This window comes from Silurus aristotelis, assembly GCF_946808225.1.
Source record: "Silurus aristotelis genome assembly, chromosome: 7".
In the NCBI taxonomy this organism is placed as follows: domain Eukaryota; kingdom Metazoa; phylum Chordata; class Actinopteri; order Siluriformes; family Siluridae; genus Silurus; species Silurus aristotelis.
Genome location: NC_139580.1, coordinates 10,462,714 through 10,485,043, shown reverse-complemented (window position 1 = coordinate 10,485,043; position 22,330 = coordinate 10,462,714). Strand labels below are relative to the sequence as shown.

At 37.4% G+C, this 22,330-nt stretch overlaps 1 protein-coding gene and 1 pseudogene across 2 annotated transcripts in view; one reads left to right on the top strand and one right to left on the bottom strand.

The window, feature by feature from the left end:
- Positions 1 to 22,330, bottom strand: part of pdgfrb (platelet-derived growth factor receptor, beta polypeptide) — a 38,269-nt gene that overhangs the window by 6,622 nt on the left and 9,317 nt on the right. Inside the window, exons 2-11 of the mRNA XM_083546955.1 lie at positions 18,404 to 18,497; positions 16,388 to 16,678; positions 15,276 to 15,533; positions 12,423 to 12,553; positions 10,541 to 10,709; positions 3,222 to 3,402; positions 3,017 to 3,132; positions 2,779 to 2,902; positions 1,947 to 2,155; positions 311 to 405 (exon numbers count right to left, since the gene is read on the bottom strand). Of these exons, the coding sequence (XP_083403081.1) occupies positions 311 to 405; positions 1,947 to 2,155; positions 2,779 to 2,902; positions 3,017 to 3,132; positions 3,222 to 3,402; positions 10,541 to 10,709; positions 12,423 to 12,553; positions 15,276 to 15,533; positions 16,388 to 16,678; positions 18,404 to 18,452 (1,623 nt within the window). The 5' untranslated portion in view covers positions 18,453 to 18,497. The remainder of the gene's footprint in view (positions 1 to 310; positions 406 to 1,946; positions 2,156 to 2,778; positions 2,903 to 3,016; positions 3,133 to 3,221; positions 3,403 to 10,540; positions 10,710 to 12,422; positions 12,554 to 15,275; positions 15,534 to 16,387; positions 16,679 to 18,403; positions 18,498 to 22,330) is intronic.
- Positions 13,183 to 14,509, top strand: LOC310729335 (putative nuclease HARBI1; annotated as a pseudogene). The gene is made up of 2 exons: positions 13,183 to 13,223; positions 13,416 to 14,509. The product of its transcript is annotated as a putative nuclease HARBI1 (transcript).

Here is a 22,330-nt window from a genome sequence, read left to right as displayed (position 1 = left end):
CATTTTATATGCACAAATTATGATTACATTGATTGTTTAATGAGGATTTTGTTTGTTTGTTTGCTTACAATGGGTTGCTTATGTAAGCCTTGGAAACATGGCAAATTATTCATGTTTTTTTGCAGCTAAATACGTATTCAGAATATTAGACACAGATTGGCCCATTAAAGTTATTTCAAATAAAAGCCATGTAATAATGTAAATAAAAAGTGTGTGATTTGAAAATGTATGTAATTGCAGAAAGGCCACTGTGTGCTAACTTAAAAAACATTTAAAAAAAATACATGTATAAAACTGAAATGCCACTGACCTTCTTCCACACAGCGATTAGGATGATAATAAAAATGATGGCTATGACTACCAGTGCTAGAACAGCAGCCAAAACAGCTACCTGTGAGAACAGAGCTGAAAAGACAAAGACACATATTATTTAGCAAAGTTATGCAAGACCAGATCTGGCAATAGATTCAGCATACACAATAAATTTTTGTTCAGCACTTATTTATATATATATATATATATATATATATATATATATATATATATATATATATATATATATATATATATATATATATATATATATATATATATATGTATATATATATACACACAATATTTGGCAATTAACAAGCCAAAAAGGAAAAGACAACTGTAATGACTGTAATTTATCAAAATATAGATGAGATGGTTGGTGGCATGATGTAATTGGTTAATCAAAACAGCCATGCATGAATCTTTATGAGCTCATTAAGTCTTTCTTTTGTGTATTGTGCATTTAAGAGAGTACACACTGGGACTAATTAAACACGCTCAAATGTTATTATATGCATTCTATTGCATTCATTTAACAAAAAAAACTAAAATACTTAACATTTTACTTATTTTTGACCTGTTTTACAGGGTTTTTCCTTTCACTTTTTTGTTTATTTTAAATGATGTTTAGTCGATTATATTCCTATTCTCTTATAGTCTTTGTGAGATTCGGCAATATGGGGCTTTTTATCCTTGTTTTTGGAGCTGAAACAGCATGAGGCTTAGAATGGGAATTTGCTTATTTTTATATATACTGAGAGTTAATTTGATCTGACTCGAGGTAAATCTGAATGATCAAGTATAAACAAGAATGGGGAATTTCAGACCCTCATGAGAGACCATGGGTTTGAATTTCTTTGATGAACAGCCAGATATTGCAATAGTAAAACTAATTTCTGCCTATTGTTTAATTCTAATATAAGTGTACTGTAGAAGAAATAGATCTTTTTTATTTTTGTTTGTGCATTCTGGTTATCATCTCAGAATGCAATCATGTACACCCCTGGGCAGCAAAAATGAGTATGAATTAAATAAGTGCACTAAGAAGAGCTCCTCTGCCACCATTAGCTTGTTTACTTTTGTGGACAGCGTCAGGGGGAAAAAAAGGTAGAAACAGGGAAATTCATGTTTACAGTCTTCTTTTATGCAAAGTTAAAATCATGCTCATGATTAAAATGTTTGAACACATGTCTGGGTCCACAAAATGTTTTAATCATCAACTATTTGAAATGATCAACATTAAAAGGAACAGTAATGAGGATTTAAAGAAATCAATCCAATGCTTGGTTAATTTATTTATTTTTACATTTCTGAACAAATTAAATTCTTAATTTAATTTCCAGACCAGTGATTTGTTATTAAGACAATTAAAGCTTAACGTTTTGCCATTCCAAAATTGGCCTGTTGCCTTGGATCCAAAGGATTGTCTTTTCACAGTTACATTTGCTCCATTGCATATGTACCATCATCTCTGTTTTTACCTGTAAACCAAAAATGTCTTAGAAAGCAGGCTAGACAACATACTCATCAATGAATAATAATAATAATAATAATAATAATAATAATAATAATAATCATACAAATAATAATAATAATTCTAGTAATAATTTAATTCAAACCAGGACACTCACTGTTTGTTACAAGCCTGATGTTTCGTGCCAGAGCTCCTCTCTCGTTTTCGGCCTGGCACCGGACAGTGATGTGCTGAGGATGGAGAAACATCACCTGGCTGTACACCTGGTGGATCTTGCGGCTCTCGTTATAGGTGGTGTTAGTCACAATGTCAATGTTTTCTGTATCTGCCACTAGAGGGCTCCACACAGCACTTTTGTTGCTGCATCTGAAATAGACATTTGGAGAGAAACACATTAAACCAAGCCGGATGAGAGTATCCTCATTGCCAAGCTGAAGTTTCTGCAGGGCATTAAGATGACAGCTTATGAATAAATCATAGAAATTGTTTTTATTTATTTATTTTTTTGCAAAAGTGTTCTCATGCTCACTTAATGCTTACCAGGAACAGAAGCTCTTCAGCATGATATAAGGCATATTCAAAGCCAACTATAATGGAAACACTTACACTATGTCTATTCTTATTCTGAATAAAAAACATTAGTGTGTCAGAAAGGTTGGAGGTTTATAAGACACCTAAGCTATTGTGTAACATCTGGGGCTGGCCTTTACAGCTGGAGTGATTCTTAATGAATGGGGGCCACCCAAAGGAGGAAAAGTGTACTGCAAGATATTTTGGAAAAAGCAGCTGCCAGTTGAGCACATTCTAAGTGAGATACTATGATTTTATATTAAGTTTCAAGTGTACGTTTTATGCATTCTTTTTCTAGGAGGCTAGACATGTAGATCACATGACAAAAGTTGAAATATTCTGTGGTCTTAATGATGAACAAAAATCATCTGAATGACAGTTAAAGAGGATGATTGTGATGATGAAAAGTGTGTAGTCACTTGTGAATGCTTTCACAGCTGAACCACCGAATAGTGGGAGATGGGACTCCCTCTGCCACACAGGTGACGGCATGCTTCTTCTCCGGCAGGTGATGATCTGAAAGTTCGGTGATCTGAGGAGGAACTGAGCACAGAAAACATATTCAGGTAGATTTATTTACGCATAAAAAAATTGCCTAAGGCTTGGAAAGCGTTTTATAGACAGTAGATAGAGAGAAGAGTTAGGCAACTTTCTTACCCTTAACCATTAGGTCAAAGGTCATCTCTTTGGAATCGTCCTCATTAGAAACATGAATGGTGTAATATCCTTTCTGCTCTAGACGGACTCTCACTAGCGTTAATGTGCTGATGTACCTACAGTAGCGTGAGACGCGCATATAGTAAGCAAGCAGTCAAATAAACTACCATTGCTTCTTTTGTGCATTAATGGGGTCATTTCTTACCCGGTTTCCTGTTCCTGTCTCATGCTGATGACCTTGTCTCCGTTGATCGTGGCTCCATCCTTGCTCCAGCGGATGTGAGGCTTGGGGTAGGCTTCTATCTCCACCCTTAGCTCCACATTCTTATGTGGTAATGCTGAGACGTTGGGGTTTAGAAATGAGCTCAGCTTGACAAAGCCTCTCTCTGAAAAAAAACAAAAAAAGAAAAACAAGATGCAATACACCAGTTTCCCACTCATGCTGTGTGCAGCATTTGCATCTTAAACTTCAAAAGCTTTAAGGTTTATATACTCTGTCACTAGTGCCTTAGAACCCTGCTTCAGAAAACTTACATATCAATGCCATGTCATGGAAGATATTATAATATAGTCATGATGGTTTATCACTGGTATCTTGTCTAGACCTTCATAAACATCTCAATAGTCTCTCATCAAGATATTTTCTAAGAGATAATCTTTTTGTCAATACCGGAAAACATTCTAAACATTGCAATAAACATTACAGTAAACATTACTTTGCCTTTATATGAAGGGAAAAAAAGTGCAATTGGTGATCCCTATGGTTGATCATGTGAGATGTAGTGTCAGTGGTGTTTGCAATGTTTAAACTCATTGTTTTATTTGTACTGTACCGTTTATTTTGTATTACTTGTGCATTAATTTAAAGTGTCTGGTTCCCTGTTGGTCTAGTGGTTAGGATTCGGTGCTCTCACTGCCACGGCCTGGGTTCGATCCCCGGTCAGGGAACCTAACCCAGCTGTTAGGGTTGCACAAGTTAGTGCACTCTAAGTGCCGGTCCCAAGCCCAGATAAATGGGGAGGGTTGTGTTAGGAAAGGCATCCAGTGTATAAATAAATAAATAAAAATGTGCCAAATTAAACATGCGGATCACAAATATGGATGATCCGCTGTGGTGACCCCTATTTGTAGAAGCTGAAAGAAAGTATTTTAAAGTATCTGTGTGTACCTTCTACAAATTTCTCAACGTGTCATGAATGTTTGTTTACAAAGATTTTATAAATATAAAACATTTCATAATTTAGCACTCATCTATCAATGACCTGAGCAACTGATGGATAAATAGAAAAATCACAAAAAACAGTGATGTTTGAATTTATGACTATATTAAGTAAATTGTGTACGAAAATGTTTTATAATTAGATATTGTGTTGACATTTTGCAAATAAAAGCAAGAGGTTGTGACCCTTTCCTTCCTCGCAGCATTTTTGGCATGCACTTTATTTTTTTCACTATTTCTTAATTTAATAATGCAGTTCGGTTTAGTTTAATTTATATATATTTTTTAACAATTGACACTACATTTTAATTTATAAATGTATACCAATATGACATTTTTTTGCTGTTATAATATTTGTTTATTAGCATTTTAATACTGCACTCTTTAAGTTGTTAGTATAGTTTGTAAAATCATAATGTCATCATGTCATTTAAATGTAAATTATGCAATGTTTATTTTACTCAATCTTACGTTATATATAGGTTTGACAAGCTATTTGGCTTTGAGTAATTAAAAATACACCAGGGGTAACAAGAAATTAAGAATGCAAAAAAACAAATTAATTTTTTAATTAAATAAAAAAAAGAAAAGACGAAAAAAATAAAGAATATATACATATTAACATCATAAGCAGTAATAGAATATCAGTAACATCACCACTCTGCCTTATTATTAATGCACCAAACATAATTCACACCTAAAAGCAGGCGAGTTCATTATCACTTTCAGCAGGCAAATGTCATGAACTTTGTGAAGCGCATTAAGACTATGTAAAGCTGCACGTGTGCTGCAGAAGCACTGGTGCTCTCACAAAGCAGCCTATTCAGCTGGGTTTGGTTCCAGTCAGCTCTTTCCTTCCCCACATAGATACTCAGTGTTTGGAGGAGTTGGGAATGCAGGAATTCAGGGATACAGGGAAAGAATAAATGCACCGCAGTGTGTGTAGCAGCATGTAAAGTGTAGTTTTGAAATGGTCGCTGCTTAAAAATAACACACCTCATTTCAAAAGAATGTCAACATTCACAACTGTGAGTTGCTCTAAAGTCAAATCTTTAAGTTAGAGGAGAAGCCATGAAAGCCAGCATTCGTTTAAAGACTGAGGGGCTGATTTAACATGTCGTTTAAATGAAGCTGTTGATGTAGGTTTCATTTAATAAATTATGATTGACATCACAAGTTAGTTACAAACATTTACACAGAGTGAGTAAATACAGAAATACTGTTACTGTACTAAAAAATACATTTACATTCATGGCATTTGGCAGAAGCCCTTAGAGTATCTCACAAAAGTGAGAATTCTTGTGAGAAGTGAGAATTTTATCCATCATTTTAGTATATCTTTAAAGGGACAATACTATAGAAATTAAACTTGCTCTAATACAAGATACACAAATCTGTATTGTCCTGTCAAGCAGACAAAAACATGAACATGATGAATAGGACATGTGGCTTTGCATGGTTACATGACATACAGTGGGTACGGAAAGTATTCAGACCCCCTTAAATTTTTCACTTTTTGTTATATTGCAGCCATTTGCTAAAATCATTTAAGTTCATTTCTTTTCCTCATGAATGTACACATAGCACCCTATACTGACAAAAAAACACAGAATTGTTGACCTTTTTGCAGATTTATTAAAAAAGAAAAACTGAAATATCACTTGGTCCTAAGTATTCAGACCCTTTGCTGTGACACTCATATATTTAACTCAGGTGCTCTCCATTTCTTCTGATCATCCTTGAGATGGTTCTACACCTTCATTTGAGTCCAGAAATTTTTGATTATACTGATTGGACTTGATTAGGAAAGCCACACACCTGTTTATATAAGACCTTTCAGATCACAATGCATGTCAGAGCAAATGAGAATCATTAAGGTCAAAGGAACTGCCTGAAGAGCTCAGAGACAGAATTGTGGCAAGGGACAGATCTGGCCAAGGTTCCAAAAATTTTTTTGCTGCACTTAAGGTTCCTAAGAGCACAGTGGCCTCCATAATCCTCAAATGGAAGACGTTTGGGACGACCAGAACCATTCCTAGAGCTGGCCGACCGGCCAAACTGAGCTATCGGGGGAGAAGAGCCTTGGTGAGAGAGGTAAAGAAGAACCCAAAGATCACTGTGGCTGAGCTCCAGAGATGCAGTTGGGAGATGGGAGAAAGTTGTAGAAAGTCAACCATCACTGCAGCCCTTCACCAGTGGGGCTTTATAGCAGAGTGGCCCGACGGAAGCCTCTCCTCAGTGCAGGACACATGAAAACCCGCATGGAGTTCTCCAAGATGGTGAGAAATAAGATTCTCTGGTCTGATGAGACCAAGATAGAACTTTTTGGCCTTAATTCTAAGCGGTATGTGTGGAGAAAACCAGGCACTGCTCATCACCTGTCCAGTACAGTCTCAACAATTAAGCATGGTGGTGGCAGCATCATGCTGTGGGGGTGTTTTTCAGCTGCAGGGACAGGACGACTGGTTGCAATCAAGGGAAAGATGAATGCGGCCAAGCACAGGGATATCCTGGACGAAAACCTTCTCCAGAGTGCTTTGGACCTCAGACTGGGCTGAAGGTTTACCTTCCAACAAGACAATGACCCTAAGCACACAGCTAAAATAAAGATGGAGTGGCTTCACAACAACTCTGTGACTGTTCTTGAATGGCCCAGCCAGAGCAATGACTTAAACCCAATTGAGCATCTCTGGAGAGACCTAAAAATAGCTGTCCACCAACGTTTACCGTCCAACCTGACAGAACTGGAGAGGATCTGCAAAAAGGGGGAATGGCAGAGGATCCCTGAATCCAGGTGTGAAAAACTTGTTGCATCCTTTCCAAAAAGACTCATGGCTGTATTAGATCAAAAGGGGGCTTCTACTAAATACTGAGCAAAGGGTCTGAATACTTAGGACCATGTGATATTTTAGTTTTTCTTTTTTAATAAATCTGCAACAGTGTCAACAATTCTGTGTTTTTCTGTCAATATAGGGTGCTATGTGTACATTCATGAGGAAAAGAAATGAACTTAAATAATTTTAGCAAATGGCTGCAAAATAAAAAAGAGTGAAAAATTTAAGGGGGTCTGAATACTTTCCGTACCCACTGTATATACAGCTGTTCGTCACTTCGAGTGTACTCTTTTGTTGCCAGCTATTTAGACAATAATGGCTGTATGTTCAATTATTTTCTGCAGACAGTAAATCTGTACTGCTATACAAGCTGCACATTGACTACTCTAAAATATATTTAAGTTTAATTTCTATAGTAGTGTTCCTTGAGAAGATATAATAAGATGTTTTCTGAAATGTGAGGGGTGTAATAACTTTTGTGAGATACTGTATATACAGTGAATTGCAATTGTGTTGTTCATACAACTGAGCAGCTGAGGATAAGGGCCTTGCTTAAGAACCAGCTGACCAGCTTGGTGTTACTGAAATTCCAATGTCTTAACCACTGAGGTACCACTTCACAAAAAATTACCTGACTTAAACATGTTTTGCAGTCAGCATTATTATACAACCGTTGTAAAAAAAATAAAAAATAAATAAAGACACTGTGCTGTCAAATATAATATAAAAGCAAGGGGAAATATCCAAAATTAGGGGATAAACTGCTCATGAGTTATTCTCTCATTCATTCATTTTCTCCCGCTTATCCGTAATTCGGGTCGCGGGGGCAGCAGTCTAAGAAGGCCCCCGCCTTCGACCGCTGCCCAATCCTCACAGCACCGTCCCTTACGGTCCCTCCTGCAGGTGGTGAGCCCACGGGAAGGCGGCCCCACGTCACGGACCTTGATATTTCCCTCGTAAGGGACCCCCGGAGCATAGAGGGTTAAGGGCCTTGCTCAAGGGCCCAAGAGTGGCAGCTTGGTGATACCAGGGCTTGAACCCCAGACCGTCCGATCGGCAACCCAGCGCCTTAACTGCTGGAGCCACCACTCCCCGAGTTATTCTCTCATTTTCCTTTTTTTTTTTTTAGAAGACATAATTTCCTCAGAAATGGAATGTAGTTCACCTTGAGGAACTCAAGCTGCATCAGAAATAAATAAAGTATTCGAATATAGTAGGACTGAGGGAGTGTGGCTATGGGGCGATGCCCCGGATTGAAAAGATGGCTGTGCTACAGGTCTATCTGGCCGATCTTATGCGATAGCTGGACGTGAGAGATGTCCCAGCTGGTGAGCAGGTCTGTGAGCTCCGCTGTGCTACAGACCTGGCCCTAAGGGCTACTAAAGAGACCGCTAAGGCCATTGGCCGGTCCATGGCCACCCTTCCCTCCACAAAGAGGCATATTTGGCTCAAAGGCCAGTTGGCACCAGTTGGCCTGTTTGGCGACGGTGCTAATGCAGTTGTCTACAGATTTCAAGAAGCCTCCCACCTTCCTTCCATCTCATCGCAGTGGGGCTGCTCAGTGGGCACAGCCCCTACCACCAGAACCCGGCACCTCCCTGCATTGCATGGTGCAAAGACAGACTGTTGCAATGTGCACTCCCCACAAAAGGGATCTGGTACAACGCTCAAGGCCGAAGCCCCGGGAGATGACGACTAAACCTGGAAGGGGCACCGTGCACCACATTATGCGGTGCTTCCCCGTCCCGGCACCCTCAGTGAGCTGGATCTTTAACCCTGCCACTCTCTGTGCTTCAGAGCTTGGCCAGCTCCAGCAAACATCCTTTTTGCTCTTTACCCAGCACTGTAGCTGATGTGGGGGGTTCACCACCTCTCATGAGGTCCCTAGAGCTGCTCCAGGGCATTGCTCTGGCTCTAGGTATGTCAGAGGTCAGTCTCAAGAGACTGATTCCCTTAAGAGACAAGACCGCTCAAACCAGGGAGCAGACGCCCTCTCAAGGCAAGGGCCGAGACCCGGAAAATGGCAGCTCCACCCCAAGGTGGTGGAGCAAATTTGTGAACAAATTTAAAGAGCTTAGGTGGACCTGCTTGCATCTCAAGAGATGTCACACTGCTTCCTCTGGGTTTCCCTAACAACCCCAGCCCCTCTAGGGCTGGATGCCATGGTATGCTCCATAGTGAGTTTTGAAGAGAGTCCGCTGGGACGGAGTCCATCTCCTCCTGGTGGCCCCATGGTGGCTGGACAGGCCATGGTTTGCATATGGTAGCCTTCTCGAACACCCTCCATGGGAGCTTCCTCTTAGGAGGGATTCTATCTTCTATTTTAGGCAGGGGCGCAATAATACACCCCCGCCTAAAGCTGTGGAGGCTGTGGCCCCTGAAGGGGCACAGCTCTACCGAGGTGGTAGAGACCATTCTTTAATCCAGAGCTCCCTCCATGAGGATGTTGTACACTGCAACATGGTGCCTGTTCACGGCATGGTGGGAACAACACCGCCTAGATCTAGTTAACTGCCTAGTCGGCTTAGTTTTGGAATTTCTTCAAGAACAGTTTGCCAAATGGTTGGCTCCGTCCACCCTGAAGTTTTACATGTCCTTACATTGTTTAAATGTTACATCCCACCGGTTATGCTGCGCTTTCCATTGGACTAATTATATATGTGATTTAGAGCCTGGACAATGCAGAGGCGTTCCCAACGCGTTTCTGATGCAGCGTCTCATTCCCTCTGGGAACCATGGTTACATACATTACATACAGTTCAGAACTGGTCATTTGGAGGAGCTGTGTTGATTTTGGCAAAACTTTTGGAAATAATTACACATTTTAACATGAATGATCTATGTTTAAAACATTGTTTAGATACTTTAAAAAAGTAAATACTGCTATCTCAGGTTTTGTGTCTTGTCTTGTGTTGTCTTGTGTTGTCTGTCTGCACTGTCTGTCTGTACTGCACTGTTTGCATTAGGTTGCACTCAATGCACTTTATGTAGCTTGTGTTGTGTTGTAGCTCTATGTTGTTGTTTAGTGTAGCACCAGGGTTCCAGAGAACATTGTCTCATTTTTTACTGTGTACTGTGTACCACTGTGTATAGTAGAAATGACAATAAAAGCCTCTTGACTTGATTTGACTTGACTTGAAATAAAAAAACAACCTAGACACATTATTTAACCAGAAATGTACACTAATGCCTCAGCTAACTTGTTAAGTGCTGCACAAGCAAGTCATGCACTGTTGGAAATTATTCAGCAGCATCACAGATGCTGAATAATTTTTTTGTTTATAAATTTTAGAATTCTTTTTTACAAATCCAGCCACTTTCACTCATGTTAGCTACCTTTCCTTTTATAGCACAGTAAATGATGGAAAAATATACAAATAATAATATTTCTCTATTTTCAGTGGACCATTTAGCTAAATGAAAGTAAATGCCACACGTGCTATAATGTGAGATGAAAGTTTATGTTCTTACCCAACACAGTGATGTCGATACTAATAGATGCACGTTGGTTGCCCACGCTCTCTTGAACATGGCATACGTATTGTCCAGTGTGCGCCAGAGTGGTCTGGGAAATGTTGAGGAACGAGCGCATGCTCATGGTCGCTGAGATTATGTCTGTCAAGATTTCCACATCTCCATCCTATGGTTAAACACGTAACCAAAATGTCAAAAAGATTCACCAGGTAAGAATTAATCATGCATAGCTAAGCATTATGGGACATTTGAAAGCTGTGTATTATTGATATTTTACATTAAAAGGAATTGAGTTTTATAAATTAGTTTTATGCTATTTTTGCACGTTTGTGTTATGAAGCTCATATAAATTACTTTTAGATAAGTCAGAGTTTTGATTTAAACAACAAGAAATCACATTAGCCTCTGACTAATCCACTGCAGCTGTGCTCTGTGACAAACATTACATTCATCTCAAGTTCCAATGCAGTCATATTGCTTTATATCCATTTGTTATAATTATTTATAAACATTCATTATGCTTATACAGTGTAGATTGCTAGCAAGTTGCATTTTAACCCCAATACCTTTTAGTTTTAAAAAATGAGATCTGTCCTACTGAATTATCAGTTGGAAATTATCAATAAAATCATAAAACACATTTAAAAATGTATATAATTATGAGAATTATTTATAATAATAATAATTAATGATTTTAAAAAGTTAAATCTGTTAATCTGTTAATAATTTACAATGACTAGTGTGGGTGATTTTAAATAACATAATACAAATGCTTTATTTCTATATACTGTATGGCCTTTCTGTAATAATTCTAAACGATGTATATTATACCTAAAGAAAGCAATATGAGACATGCGATAAGTAAATTTATAGATAATTATATCTTGCCTTCATATAATGATACTTAAGATTAAATCTAATGTGACTTGGTTGAACATTCACTGTTTGAAGGAGATGAGGCTTGCGATTATTACTTAAGCGTGTGGCATCCCCTTTAATTAGGTGGAAGCTTTATTGATTTGTTGTTCAAGACCTAGAGATCACATGTCTAATCTAGAGATTAAGAAGTACAAAAAGAAGGCAAAAACTCTGCAACAATTAAAGCTTTTAACTAGATTTAAAGGGCAACATGAATCTAATCGAACACAACTCTCATTGCACTTAATGCACTTCTTTAGAGCCATACAATACATGTATTCTTCTAATCGGCAAAGCAAACTGAAAAGCACAACGCTTTGATTATATATAAAATGCGACTAATAGTTTTCTGATAACCATCAAAGACCCACAACACCATGAATCATGCTATTCACATTAATAGCTTGACAGCTTCCTGCTAATAATGTTGAGCAGTGTAAATCCTAGCATTGTGTATTGTGTATTGTCCTGCACTGTCCTGTGTTGTCTTGCACTGTCTTGTGTTGTCTTTTGCACTGTTTGCACCAGCTGCACACATGCACTTTATGTGGCGAGGATCTTAGTTCTCGGCCCTGTGTAATCTTCTGTTCTGTACTGTTTGTTTTATGTTGTTCTATGTAGCACCTGGGTTCAGGAGGAACGTTGTTTCATTTCACTGTGTACTGCATCAGCTATATATGGTTGAAATGACAATTAAAGCTTCTTGACTCTTGACTCATAGCCTTCAGCATTTAGTTATTTTCTCCTCAGCATTCTCCTCCCTCTACTCCTATATGTTTCTGTCTTCCTTTAACAGATTCAAATCTTTAAGAAAAATGTGTTATCCATTGAAGATTCTCAGGGATTAGGTGTGGAAGAACATCTTGAGATAATTTGGACTGTAATTTTTTTTTTTTTCCTTAAGGGGTCATGAAGCTGGAAGAAAAATGAGATGGGGCAGTTTATTTTTCGGCCCACTCACATCTTTGTTCGGGAAGTCCCAGGAGAAGAAGACAAGCTCAACTCCGTGGGCCGTGCAGTTGACGCTGAGTGGCTCGCCTTGTTTCAGCACCGTCTTAGAAGCATTGATGTGGGTGTCCAGTGCCTCAGGAACTGTGGCCATGTGAACAAGAGACACACATTACAAGCATTGTTTGAAGACTGTGCAAAGGGAACATCAATACAAAAGAAATGTTGGGAAAACAAAGTGGACAGATGTTGTGCAAATGTGAAGATATTGTTTTTCTTCCAACACAGAGATAAGTACTCATGGTACTCATGACCTGTTGTGTTTTGAAGAACTAATAAACAGAATTGTTAAAATAATGTAGTGTGCACTTTTTGCTCAGTCTCAGCACTGTGCTCATTTTCTGAGGTGGTCTGAAATGAGTCAGACTTAAACTCTAATCTATGTTCATTTATCATCTTGGCCCGGTTTTTCAACAGGTTTAATCCTGATAAAATTGATCCGGATTTAGTAATTTTTTTTTTTGCGATCCGTGATCACGTAATCCACCTTACTTCTTGAGCCACTGTACATTGAGGATATTTATAACAAGTTTCAAATATAGATGTATTGAATAAAAAAAAAAAGACTTAATGTCAAATACTCCACAATAATTTCAGACTTCCTCATCTGATGTGGAGAGACCAGCTTGTCTGAGCGTAGCCTTTAGGAGGCGGATCTCAAATCTGGCCTTGGTTTGCTGCAGTTTGGTCAGAGTCAGTTGTTCCTCTGCCAGATGAAGCTGTGCTTCTGCCCTTTCAGTCTCTTTTTGCAGAAGTGCCTTGTAATCATCATCTTTGTTTGATGAAGGGTGCTTCAAGCCTTTGCTCAATTGAACACAAGCCAAAACTACTCAGTTGTAATAGGTGTGTCTGAAAGACCAACTACATATAAATCAGCCTTTCTCAGAGGATTCACAGAGAAACAGTGAAATGGAGGTGTTGTCCACCGCCACCACCACTTTGCCAGGAAAGGATACCGTCAAAGGGTGTATGTTAAACGTACCAAGCCACTGGAGCAATACACCACTGAGGAGCTGTATGTCCGGTTTCGCTTTGGGAAGGCTGATATAAAGTACCTTGTGAACCTTCTCAGGCCAAAACTTCAACACAGAACCCAAAGGAGTCACGGTCTGTCTGTGGAAGACCAGATCCTCATTGCGCCCCGATTTTATGCATGTGGGACTTTCTATCAGGTTGTTGGTGACTATATGGGAGTGGTGAAATCAGCTGTGTGTGATGTGGTGAGAGATGTGTCAATCGCACTGGCCAGCTTGGTCAATGAATTTGTTTCTTTTCCAAAGGACAACCAGATTGCCCAGGCCAAGCGCAGATTTTTTCTTTTGGGGAATATGCCCAATACTATTTGAGCAATCGACTGCACACATGTGCATATACAAGCACCTCGTGAGAATGAATGGGAGTTTATAAACAGAAAGGGGAGGCACAGCATCAATGTCCAACTTGTGTGTGATGCTGACCTCATCATCACCAACTGCGTTGTCAAGTGGCCTGGGTCTGTCCATGATGCACGTATCCTAAGGGAGAGCGCTCTATATAGAGACCTTCAAACCAACCGACCGGATGGCATAATATTAGGAGACAGTGCCTACCCACTCCTACCATGGCTGATGACTCCTTTTCTAACAGCAAATACACTGGCGCAGGCACGCTTCAACACTGCTCATTGCAGAGCAAGATGTACAATTGAGCATTTAAATAGAGTTCTTAAGAGGTGCTTTGCATGCCTTACCTCCCTGAGAGCGGAACCACAGAAAGCATGCAACATAACCCTTGCCTGTATTGTCCTGCACAACATCGCTACTAAGCGCAATGTCCCTCTCTGTGCTGACAATGATGCACCTGAGCCCCTTGGAGACCCTAACCAACCTCCTGCATTTTGCCAGAACGAGCAAACAGGACGTGCAACAAGGGACGCAATAGTTAGACACTATTTCTGATTTGGAATTGTTTTGGATTTAAAAAATCAGTGATTGCCATTCTTTGCATTTTTGGGGTTATTCTGTAATCATTGCATGCATCACTAATAAATATTCTAAAAACAAAAATAGTTTCGATTGTGATGAATATATATATATATATATATATATATATATATATATATATATATATATATATATATATATATATATATATATATATAATTTATATTGAATATATTTTTGGATTTGTAAATTTGTTTCTGGATTTGTTATTTTGTTTTCGGATTTGTTAATGTGTTTTGCACTTCTCGGCCACCGTAGGTCGATCTTAAAGTCAGTAAAACAGCACGCTTTTACTTCAGTCCTTAGCACTGTGTTCTGTTATTTAGCTCTATGTTGTGTGATGTAGCTTTATCTTGTTTAATGTTGCACAACGTTCTGGCGAAACGTTTAATTTCACTGTGTACTGGCTCAGCTATATATTTGGTTAAAATGACAATACAAGCTTGACTTGACTTGTTCATAAATTTACCTTAAAAAAACATTAATGAGGTACACAAACTTATTAAAACTTAATTTCGAGAGTTTTCATTTGTTATAGACACCAGTTTAAAATACAAAATTAGATATTGATTTAGGTGAGTTAAAGAGGGCTAGAGGGCAATCAGTGTTCCAATTCATCTCAGAGGTGTTCAGTAAGGTTTAGGTCAAGGCCCTCTATCAGGACACTCATGATCTTCCACTCCAACCCATGTAAACCATATTACATATTCAATATTCAAATTTATTTATTTATTTATTTATTTATTTATTTATTGTATTATAAGGAAGACTTATAAACAATGAAATAAACAGTTTTCATGTCCTTTATTGCCATATGCACTTACCAATGATACTAAAGACATAAAATGATTCTGTCCACTTTTCCTCTCCATTCCATTCTCCTCTGCATTTGTAAATCTTGTCTTCCAGTATTCCTGTGAAGCCACTCGTTGGTGAATATTTGCCTGCCACTTGGCTCCCACTCTCTTTTTCAAAGAGTGTTACATTTATTTTTGGGTCTGTCACCAGACATGGTACTGTCCCTTCATCGCGTGTTTTAGTGATTGCATGAAAGTCGTTCTCCAAAAACCAATTGTCTGGGTCTGAAATGAGGAAACAGAATAGAAAACATTTTTTTTGTTTTAAAGGAATATTACATGCTGTATAAAAAGGATTGTTGTAATTGAGCTTATGTGGTGAAAATGCAACAGAAATTCAACTTCAGAGTTCAACTCCAAATGATGCTACTGCCATCAATGATTGGGAGACAATGGAGTAAAATTGGCCTTGCTCCTTAAGTGGGAGAGATGCCAATCACAGCAATACTAGCAAATCACAGATGCCTGTGAGCTTATGAATGTGGAAGATGGCAAAAGAGGTTTTTACTGTATGTGGGCCAGAGAATATGCAGCACTGAGAAATGATGCTGACGGTTGCTTCATGTGTATTATAGAAAGCATGTGTTAACCTTTCTGTGCCTTATTAGAAGTTACATGCCTGAAGAGAACCGGATAGTTGGGTGGAAAATAGTGACCAATTTTAGGAGAAAAATCCCTAAAATGTTTAGATATGCTGCAGATATGTTCAAATCCTATAAGCTCATAAGCTCAATGAATTATACTCAATTATCCATCAAATTAATATAAACATAAATTACTACGATTACAATCTCAGTCTGATACATAAAGAGAAAGAGTGAATAAAAGAGAGAGTAATGAAGTTATAAAAAATACTTATTTACAAATTATGTACAAGGACGAAAAACACCACTGGAAAGTGTGTGTGAAGTGTCATCTCAAGTACCTTACATGTATCTATGTAGAGTATAATTCCATGGTCTCAATTAAGAATATGTTATTTAAAAAATATATTTTTATATTATTTATATATAATGAAATGTTTGAATGTAATATTGTTTATGTATCATCAGTGAATGTGCAAATGCTTTGCTTCTCACCAGGCACATAGACAGTCACCTCTCTGCTTTCCGCTGAACCATTCTCAGAGCACACATACACTCCTGTGTCCCTCCATGTCACATTCGCCAGGTGGAGAATGCTCGAGGTGCGTGATCGGTTCTCTGTTCTGATCTGATGTTCCCTCTCATCTCTTTTGTAGTGCCAGGAGACAGGCGCCCAGCCAGAACAGGTAATGGAGATAGAGGTATTAGCGAGCAGGATGAATTCTTTCGTGCTGGGGTTCAGTTCAAGACCAGAACCAGCTGAACACAGCAGGAGGATCAGGAGGGCTTCAGATCACAAACAACAACATTAACATTATTAGGCTATGCTGTCAACATTTGGTCAAATAAAGAATATTCTTTGTTATCTTCAATCCTGCAAAACCTAGACTTCAATATTTTAACATTGAGTATTTAAGGGACGACAAAATCTGGTACAGTAATTTCATTCTGGCATATTCTGTGAAATATCATATTTTTTTTATCATTTTCCAACATTTAATCCTAAATCACATTCAAAGGTTTCTTTTTAATGGTGAGTTTTTCCATTAAATTAGTAACAGAGTTGACAAATAAACAAAAAAGCTACCATTCATTAGACGCTACTAATAACCTAGACATTACCAGTGAGAAAGTATTGATTTACAGTACATAAATATATCTTTTTACTTTCACTTTCAATCTATAATTTGGCTAATAGGCTTGCATTTTCACAATGACATGACAGTCCCAATACCTTTGGGGGAAAAAAATTAGAGAATTTGTATTTTATCATAATTATTAGAAATATTTGATAATGCAATATTCTGTTGAACCTGAAGAGTTACTTTAAGTTTTACATTTGGAGTGAGTGTGCTTAGTGTAACTGTGTGTGAATGTTTTTTGTAGCCTACGATGGAAGAATGTTTTAACGAGCCATTTGCAGAAGAGGTTTAAAAAAAAGTCTTCATGAGTCCTGAATCAAGGAAAGGTTTTTATTTTTCAGATTTTGCATTACTAAATAATTTCAACATCTGGATCAGTCATCTGACATTCAGATGGATGCACATTTAGTTGTTGAGGAACATAAGCAAAATAGAAATAAACTATAAACCAAAAACAAAATAAATATATATGAATTATGTAAGCGGTTCAAAATGGAATTTATTTTCTGTGCTCACAGTGTTGATTTTTCCTGACAGGTGACATTTGCTTTCAATCACCCATTGGTAATTTACCTCTGATGTAACATGAAAAAGCAATTGAGCAAAATTTCCATTTGTTTCCATTTGCAAATGCTGGCACTCATTAAAACGCCCACAGAAACACTCGTCTGAGTCTCTGAGGTTAATTGAACTACTCGCAAGGCAAAAAAACATTTTGGATTCGTTAAGGGGGTTATTTGTTCAATATTGACTTAGGCATTAATGCACAATATTGTACAGCCATAATGCATCATATGCTCTTTGTGGTAAGCATGTATTTAAGACGTGAAATAGGATTGTACTATTTATGTTCTAATTTTCTCTGCACTTGTGGGGATTTGATACTACTGTCAAACTATAATTTTTTTGCATATGTTTTAAAAAATAATTTCAGTAGTAATATTTCTAGGGCTCTAAATGTGCTTTGTTTTAAATCTTTGTGTATAAGGTGTTTTTTTAGTATGTTAGATTTAGCTATATATCTTTTAGTATGTCAGAGTTAGCTAGAAAAACCTTTAGTACTGTATGTTAGATTTAGCAAAAAATATTTTAGTATGTAGGAGTTAGCTACAAAAACCTTTAGTATGTTAGAGTTAGCTAGAAAACAAATTTAGTATGTAGGGGCTAGCTACAAAAAACTTAGTATGATAATATGTATCCAAAATAAGTAGCTTAACTTACTAAAATATATGTTTAATAATTATCAATATAGTTTGTGTAAATTAAAAAAAGGATATTCTTAGATATTTAAATGTCTAAAATGTCAAGGATTCATTGCAGTTACACAACCATATGTATAAACCACCTCAGTCTAAATTTAATTTCTTACCTGTTATTAAGGGTGCCAGTGGGAGAAGGCTGACATGGATTCTCTGCATAGTGGCTGATTGGTGTCGTCTTTTTCTGCAAACAACTCTTCACCCCTTGCAAATAAAAAAAAAAAAAAAAAAAGTATAAAGTCCAGCATTTCCTAAATGCTTTAGACAGGGTCATCCTACCTAAAGGGAGGTATTTATCCTTAATAGCACATAAATGTTCGAACAGCAGTGCTTTAAAAGCATCAGCAAAAAAAAGTGAACTTCCTAATGGTTCTCATCTTCCTTCATTTTCATCAAGTCACCAAATTGTTCCGTGCTGATCCAAGCAGAGATATAAGCACACAGAGAACACTGGGGAAAATCCAGTCCAATCCTCACTCCATTACACTCATGGGACTATGCTTAATTCAATTACCTTCAGCATTGTTTTATATTTCTCTATCGTGAACCGATAGCACTGTAAACTGATAAATTATAGCAATGAATGTTTCCTTTAGCAGGCATTAAATGCATGAAGTACAGGAAAGATAAAGCATGAACAGGTTTACATCAGCACAGGACACAGAGTGAATGAGCTGCCTTGTTTATTCAGAGTAAATGTGAAAGCAGCAGTCCTGAAAAAAGCTTGGTTACATCACTCATCACCTGTTTAAAGAAATAAACATTAGTGTTTTGTAGATATGGGTGATTGGTGACAACAGTGATCCTGTTCTTGTTTAGATTTATATAACGGTCACTGATAGAGAGAGGTCAAAGGTGAGAAATGTCAGGAGTGTCAGTAAGTAAAACTGGCATTAAAGAGAGAGAGAAAGAGAGGGGAAATTGATCTGAGATATTTCTTCAACTTTGAACAAAAGTGGTTGTGGTTCAATTGTTTAATTTCCTACAAATGAAGTTGTAAGAAAAGGTGTTAATGATTAACATTGAAGCAGCACTTTAGTCCTTTTGGTCTGTCCATTTGCTATCTGTACACTGCTCAAATAGAAATCGTTTATGCTAACACCACCACCAGCAGCACTCTGCTTAACATGTTGTAGATCGCTAAGATCAGCCGAGTCTCTGCTTCGATTCAACGATAACCACACTAGTATCACCACATTTGACATCATCACGGCATCAAACCACAAATTTTTTACCAGGATTGAAAATACATTACAAAACCTGCCAATAACTTGGCACTAGAATTGTTAAAAAAATTAATAAATATTTTGATAAAAAACATATTTGATATGTTTCACGGAGTTTGCCTTTAAGTCTTAAAGTCTCAAGTTGTGTGAGTTTATGAGTTTACTAGCGAAGGAGTAATCAGAAAAAGAGAGGCATGACTCTTGTGGGTGGAAAGAGATGAAGAAATAAAGGGTGGGGGATTGATGAGGTCTGGAAATAGTTAGAGCTGAAACGCAAGCCCGGACAAGGGTGGGAAAACCAGCGAAGGCGGAAGAACTGGAGGAGGTGGAGGACAAAAAAACTGGAGGAGGAATCAAACAAAAATGGGGGTTAGTAAAAAAAGAGCTGACTATTACGTCACGGAAATGTTCTTGTCACAGATACTGCAATTTAATAAACGGCTATTTTTACAGCAAAGCTGGCAAAAAAAAGTAAAAGCTGACCCATAGCTGGCTCTTAGTCTGGTTGTTGTAATGCATATCGGAGATATGAGCACAGTAATAGTCCTGGCCTAAGAGCACAATGACCCTCAGTGGTGAGTAAGTGCTGCGGTAAAAAGTTTAGCGTATTAGTACTGCATGCGTTTATTTCAATGTCTTTAAACTTCTGAAAAACTAATAGGCAGCGAGGCATCTGGGACAAGAAGAATAAGTATCTGATTGCTTCTCAATGGCTCAAGAACAAATGACTCAATGGACTGCTATTTGGTTGTAATCTACATTTTTAACTCTACATAGTTGTATTATTGATCACATCCTGTACCGCCATTAATAATTACCAAAAGGAGAGTCACTTTTCTGTTTTATTAATTAATTATATAAACCCATTATAAGTTGTCTAAATATTTAAGGTGTTATAATAAGTAATGGTAACCATATGTTGTCCTTTTTTCTATCATATCTTTGTACAAAACTGACAATACATATTGTATCGTAAAATTTTGTATATTATTGCACTCCCCTTAAATATACTTTCATTTTAAAACTGGAGTTTGCTCTGCAAACAAATCATGAATATGGGAATATTGGAGAATTTATTTGACTTATGGTTTAGTTAATAATTGTGTGACATTTTCACCCCTTATTTAACCATCAAATGCACAGGAAATAGTGTGGGTTTTTAATAGCTTTTAAAAAACGAGGTGAAACTTCATTAAGTCAGGAATAAAAACACCCACACACACTTCTCTGGGACTATTACCTAAAACACTACTCCGGGATGTTCACTTCATAAAAAATGCTACTAGTCCCTCACTGGAATAGAAATAAACATGCAAAAGGAAGCAGGACTTGCGTTTTAATTATTTTAAGGCAGGGGGTTTGCAGGCCATGTTCCCAGAATAAGACTGAGTTCCTTTCCCATGGTCTCTGATACACATGGGACAAGGCAGAGAGCATGCAGGCCCTTTAGGGTCATGCTTACAGTAAGGACAGCACCCGGGAACACTTAGCCCGACGGGAAACTGTAAATCATCATCAGTATAATCATTAACATAGATTCCTCATTGTTAATTATAATAAACTTGCCCTTAATAAACATTAACAATTTAACTGTATGATTTTTTTTTAGGTGTAGAACGTCTTTAAAAAAAATTACAATTGGAGGGTAGAAATGAAGATGTAAAACGTTTTTCCACTAGGACTTTTATCAAGAAGTGACAAGAAATCAAAACAAGTGAAATGCAAAAAACATTATGTATGAAAGCAGACTAAACTTCAGCAACTATATTTGCTGTGGAGCAACAACCCAACCACAGTCTTAGATTGAAGTGGGTTTGGAAAAGCAGGGAGAAATAATGGTTGGCTGAAAACAAATGAATAAGGTGCCATGTTCACTGCCAAGTGGTAAAGGCAACGGAAATGAAAAGCACCCTAAATAGATTCCTTTGATAGAAAAAAGAAAGAGAAAGAGAGCAGTAATGAAAGAAAGAGACAAAAGGAGAGTGCAATAGAGAGAAATAAAGGGAATGAAAAAAGTGAGGAGAAACCAGGGGGTATTATGTAGGCATGGTGAAGATTGTAGGCCGAATTTGACGTCAATTTCAGGAAGTGGTCTATGGATGTGCACAGATTTTCCCCACTCACGTTTGTAGATCTGTCTAAAGCCAAACGTGTAACCATAGCCAACTGGCTAACCTGTATGAGTGGCTTTCACAAAGCAGCTGACAGGAGCTGGCATAAACCTAAAGACACACATTCAAAACAGAGGGCAGGTTTTAAAGGACCACTAACCGTGATATTCAAAAATAAAATAAAAAGTCTATGAAAAAAAAATACAATAATTAATATGCTTGCTGTTAAGTAGCATGTCCATGATATAATAAGAGTTACTTCACTAGCCTCATTAAACATGCCAGGGTCTATGACTGTACATGAATATTCACCTCAGAAATGCAACCATGAACTTCAGCTGCTAGTCTAGGATTTTTATGATTTTTATTTCCATTCTAAGAATTTGTTAAATTGAACTTTCCTTTCAACAACAATATTTAGCTAGCTTTCCTAGCCTAAGGTGCTAGTTAACTAGCCTGATTTGATACAGATAGACACAAATTATTAAATTTCTGTAACTGTTTTGATTTCATTTTTAATTCAAATAAACTAAATTTTGTCAAAATAAACCACAAAAGTGAATTTGTCACTAACATTAGCTAGGTTCATTAACAAGCAGCTTAGTTCACAGGTACTGCAGGTAATATTGTGCAGGTACATTTGAAGCTTTAGAGCTTATTTTGTTCGTATTATAAACTGAAACCATACAGAACTCCCAGG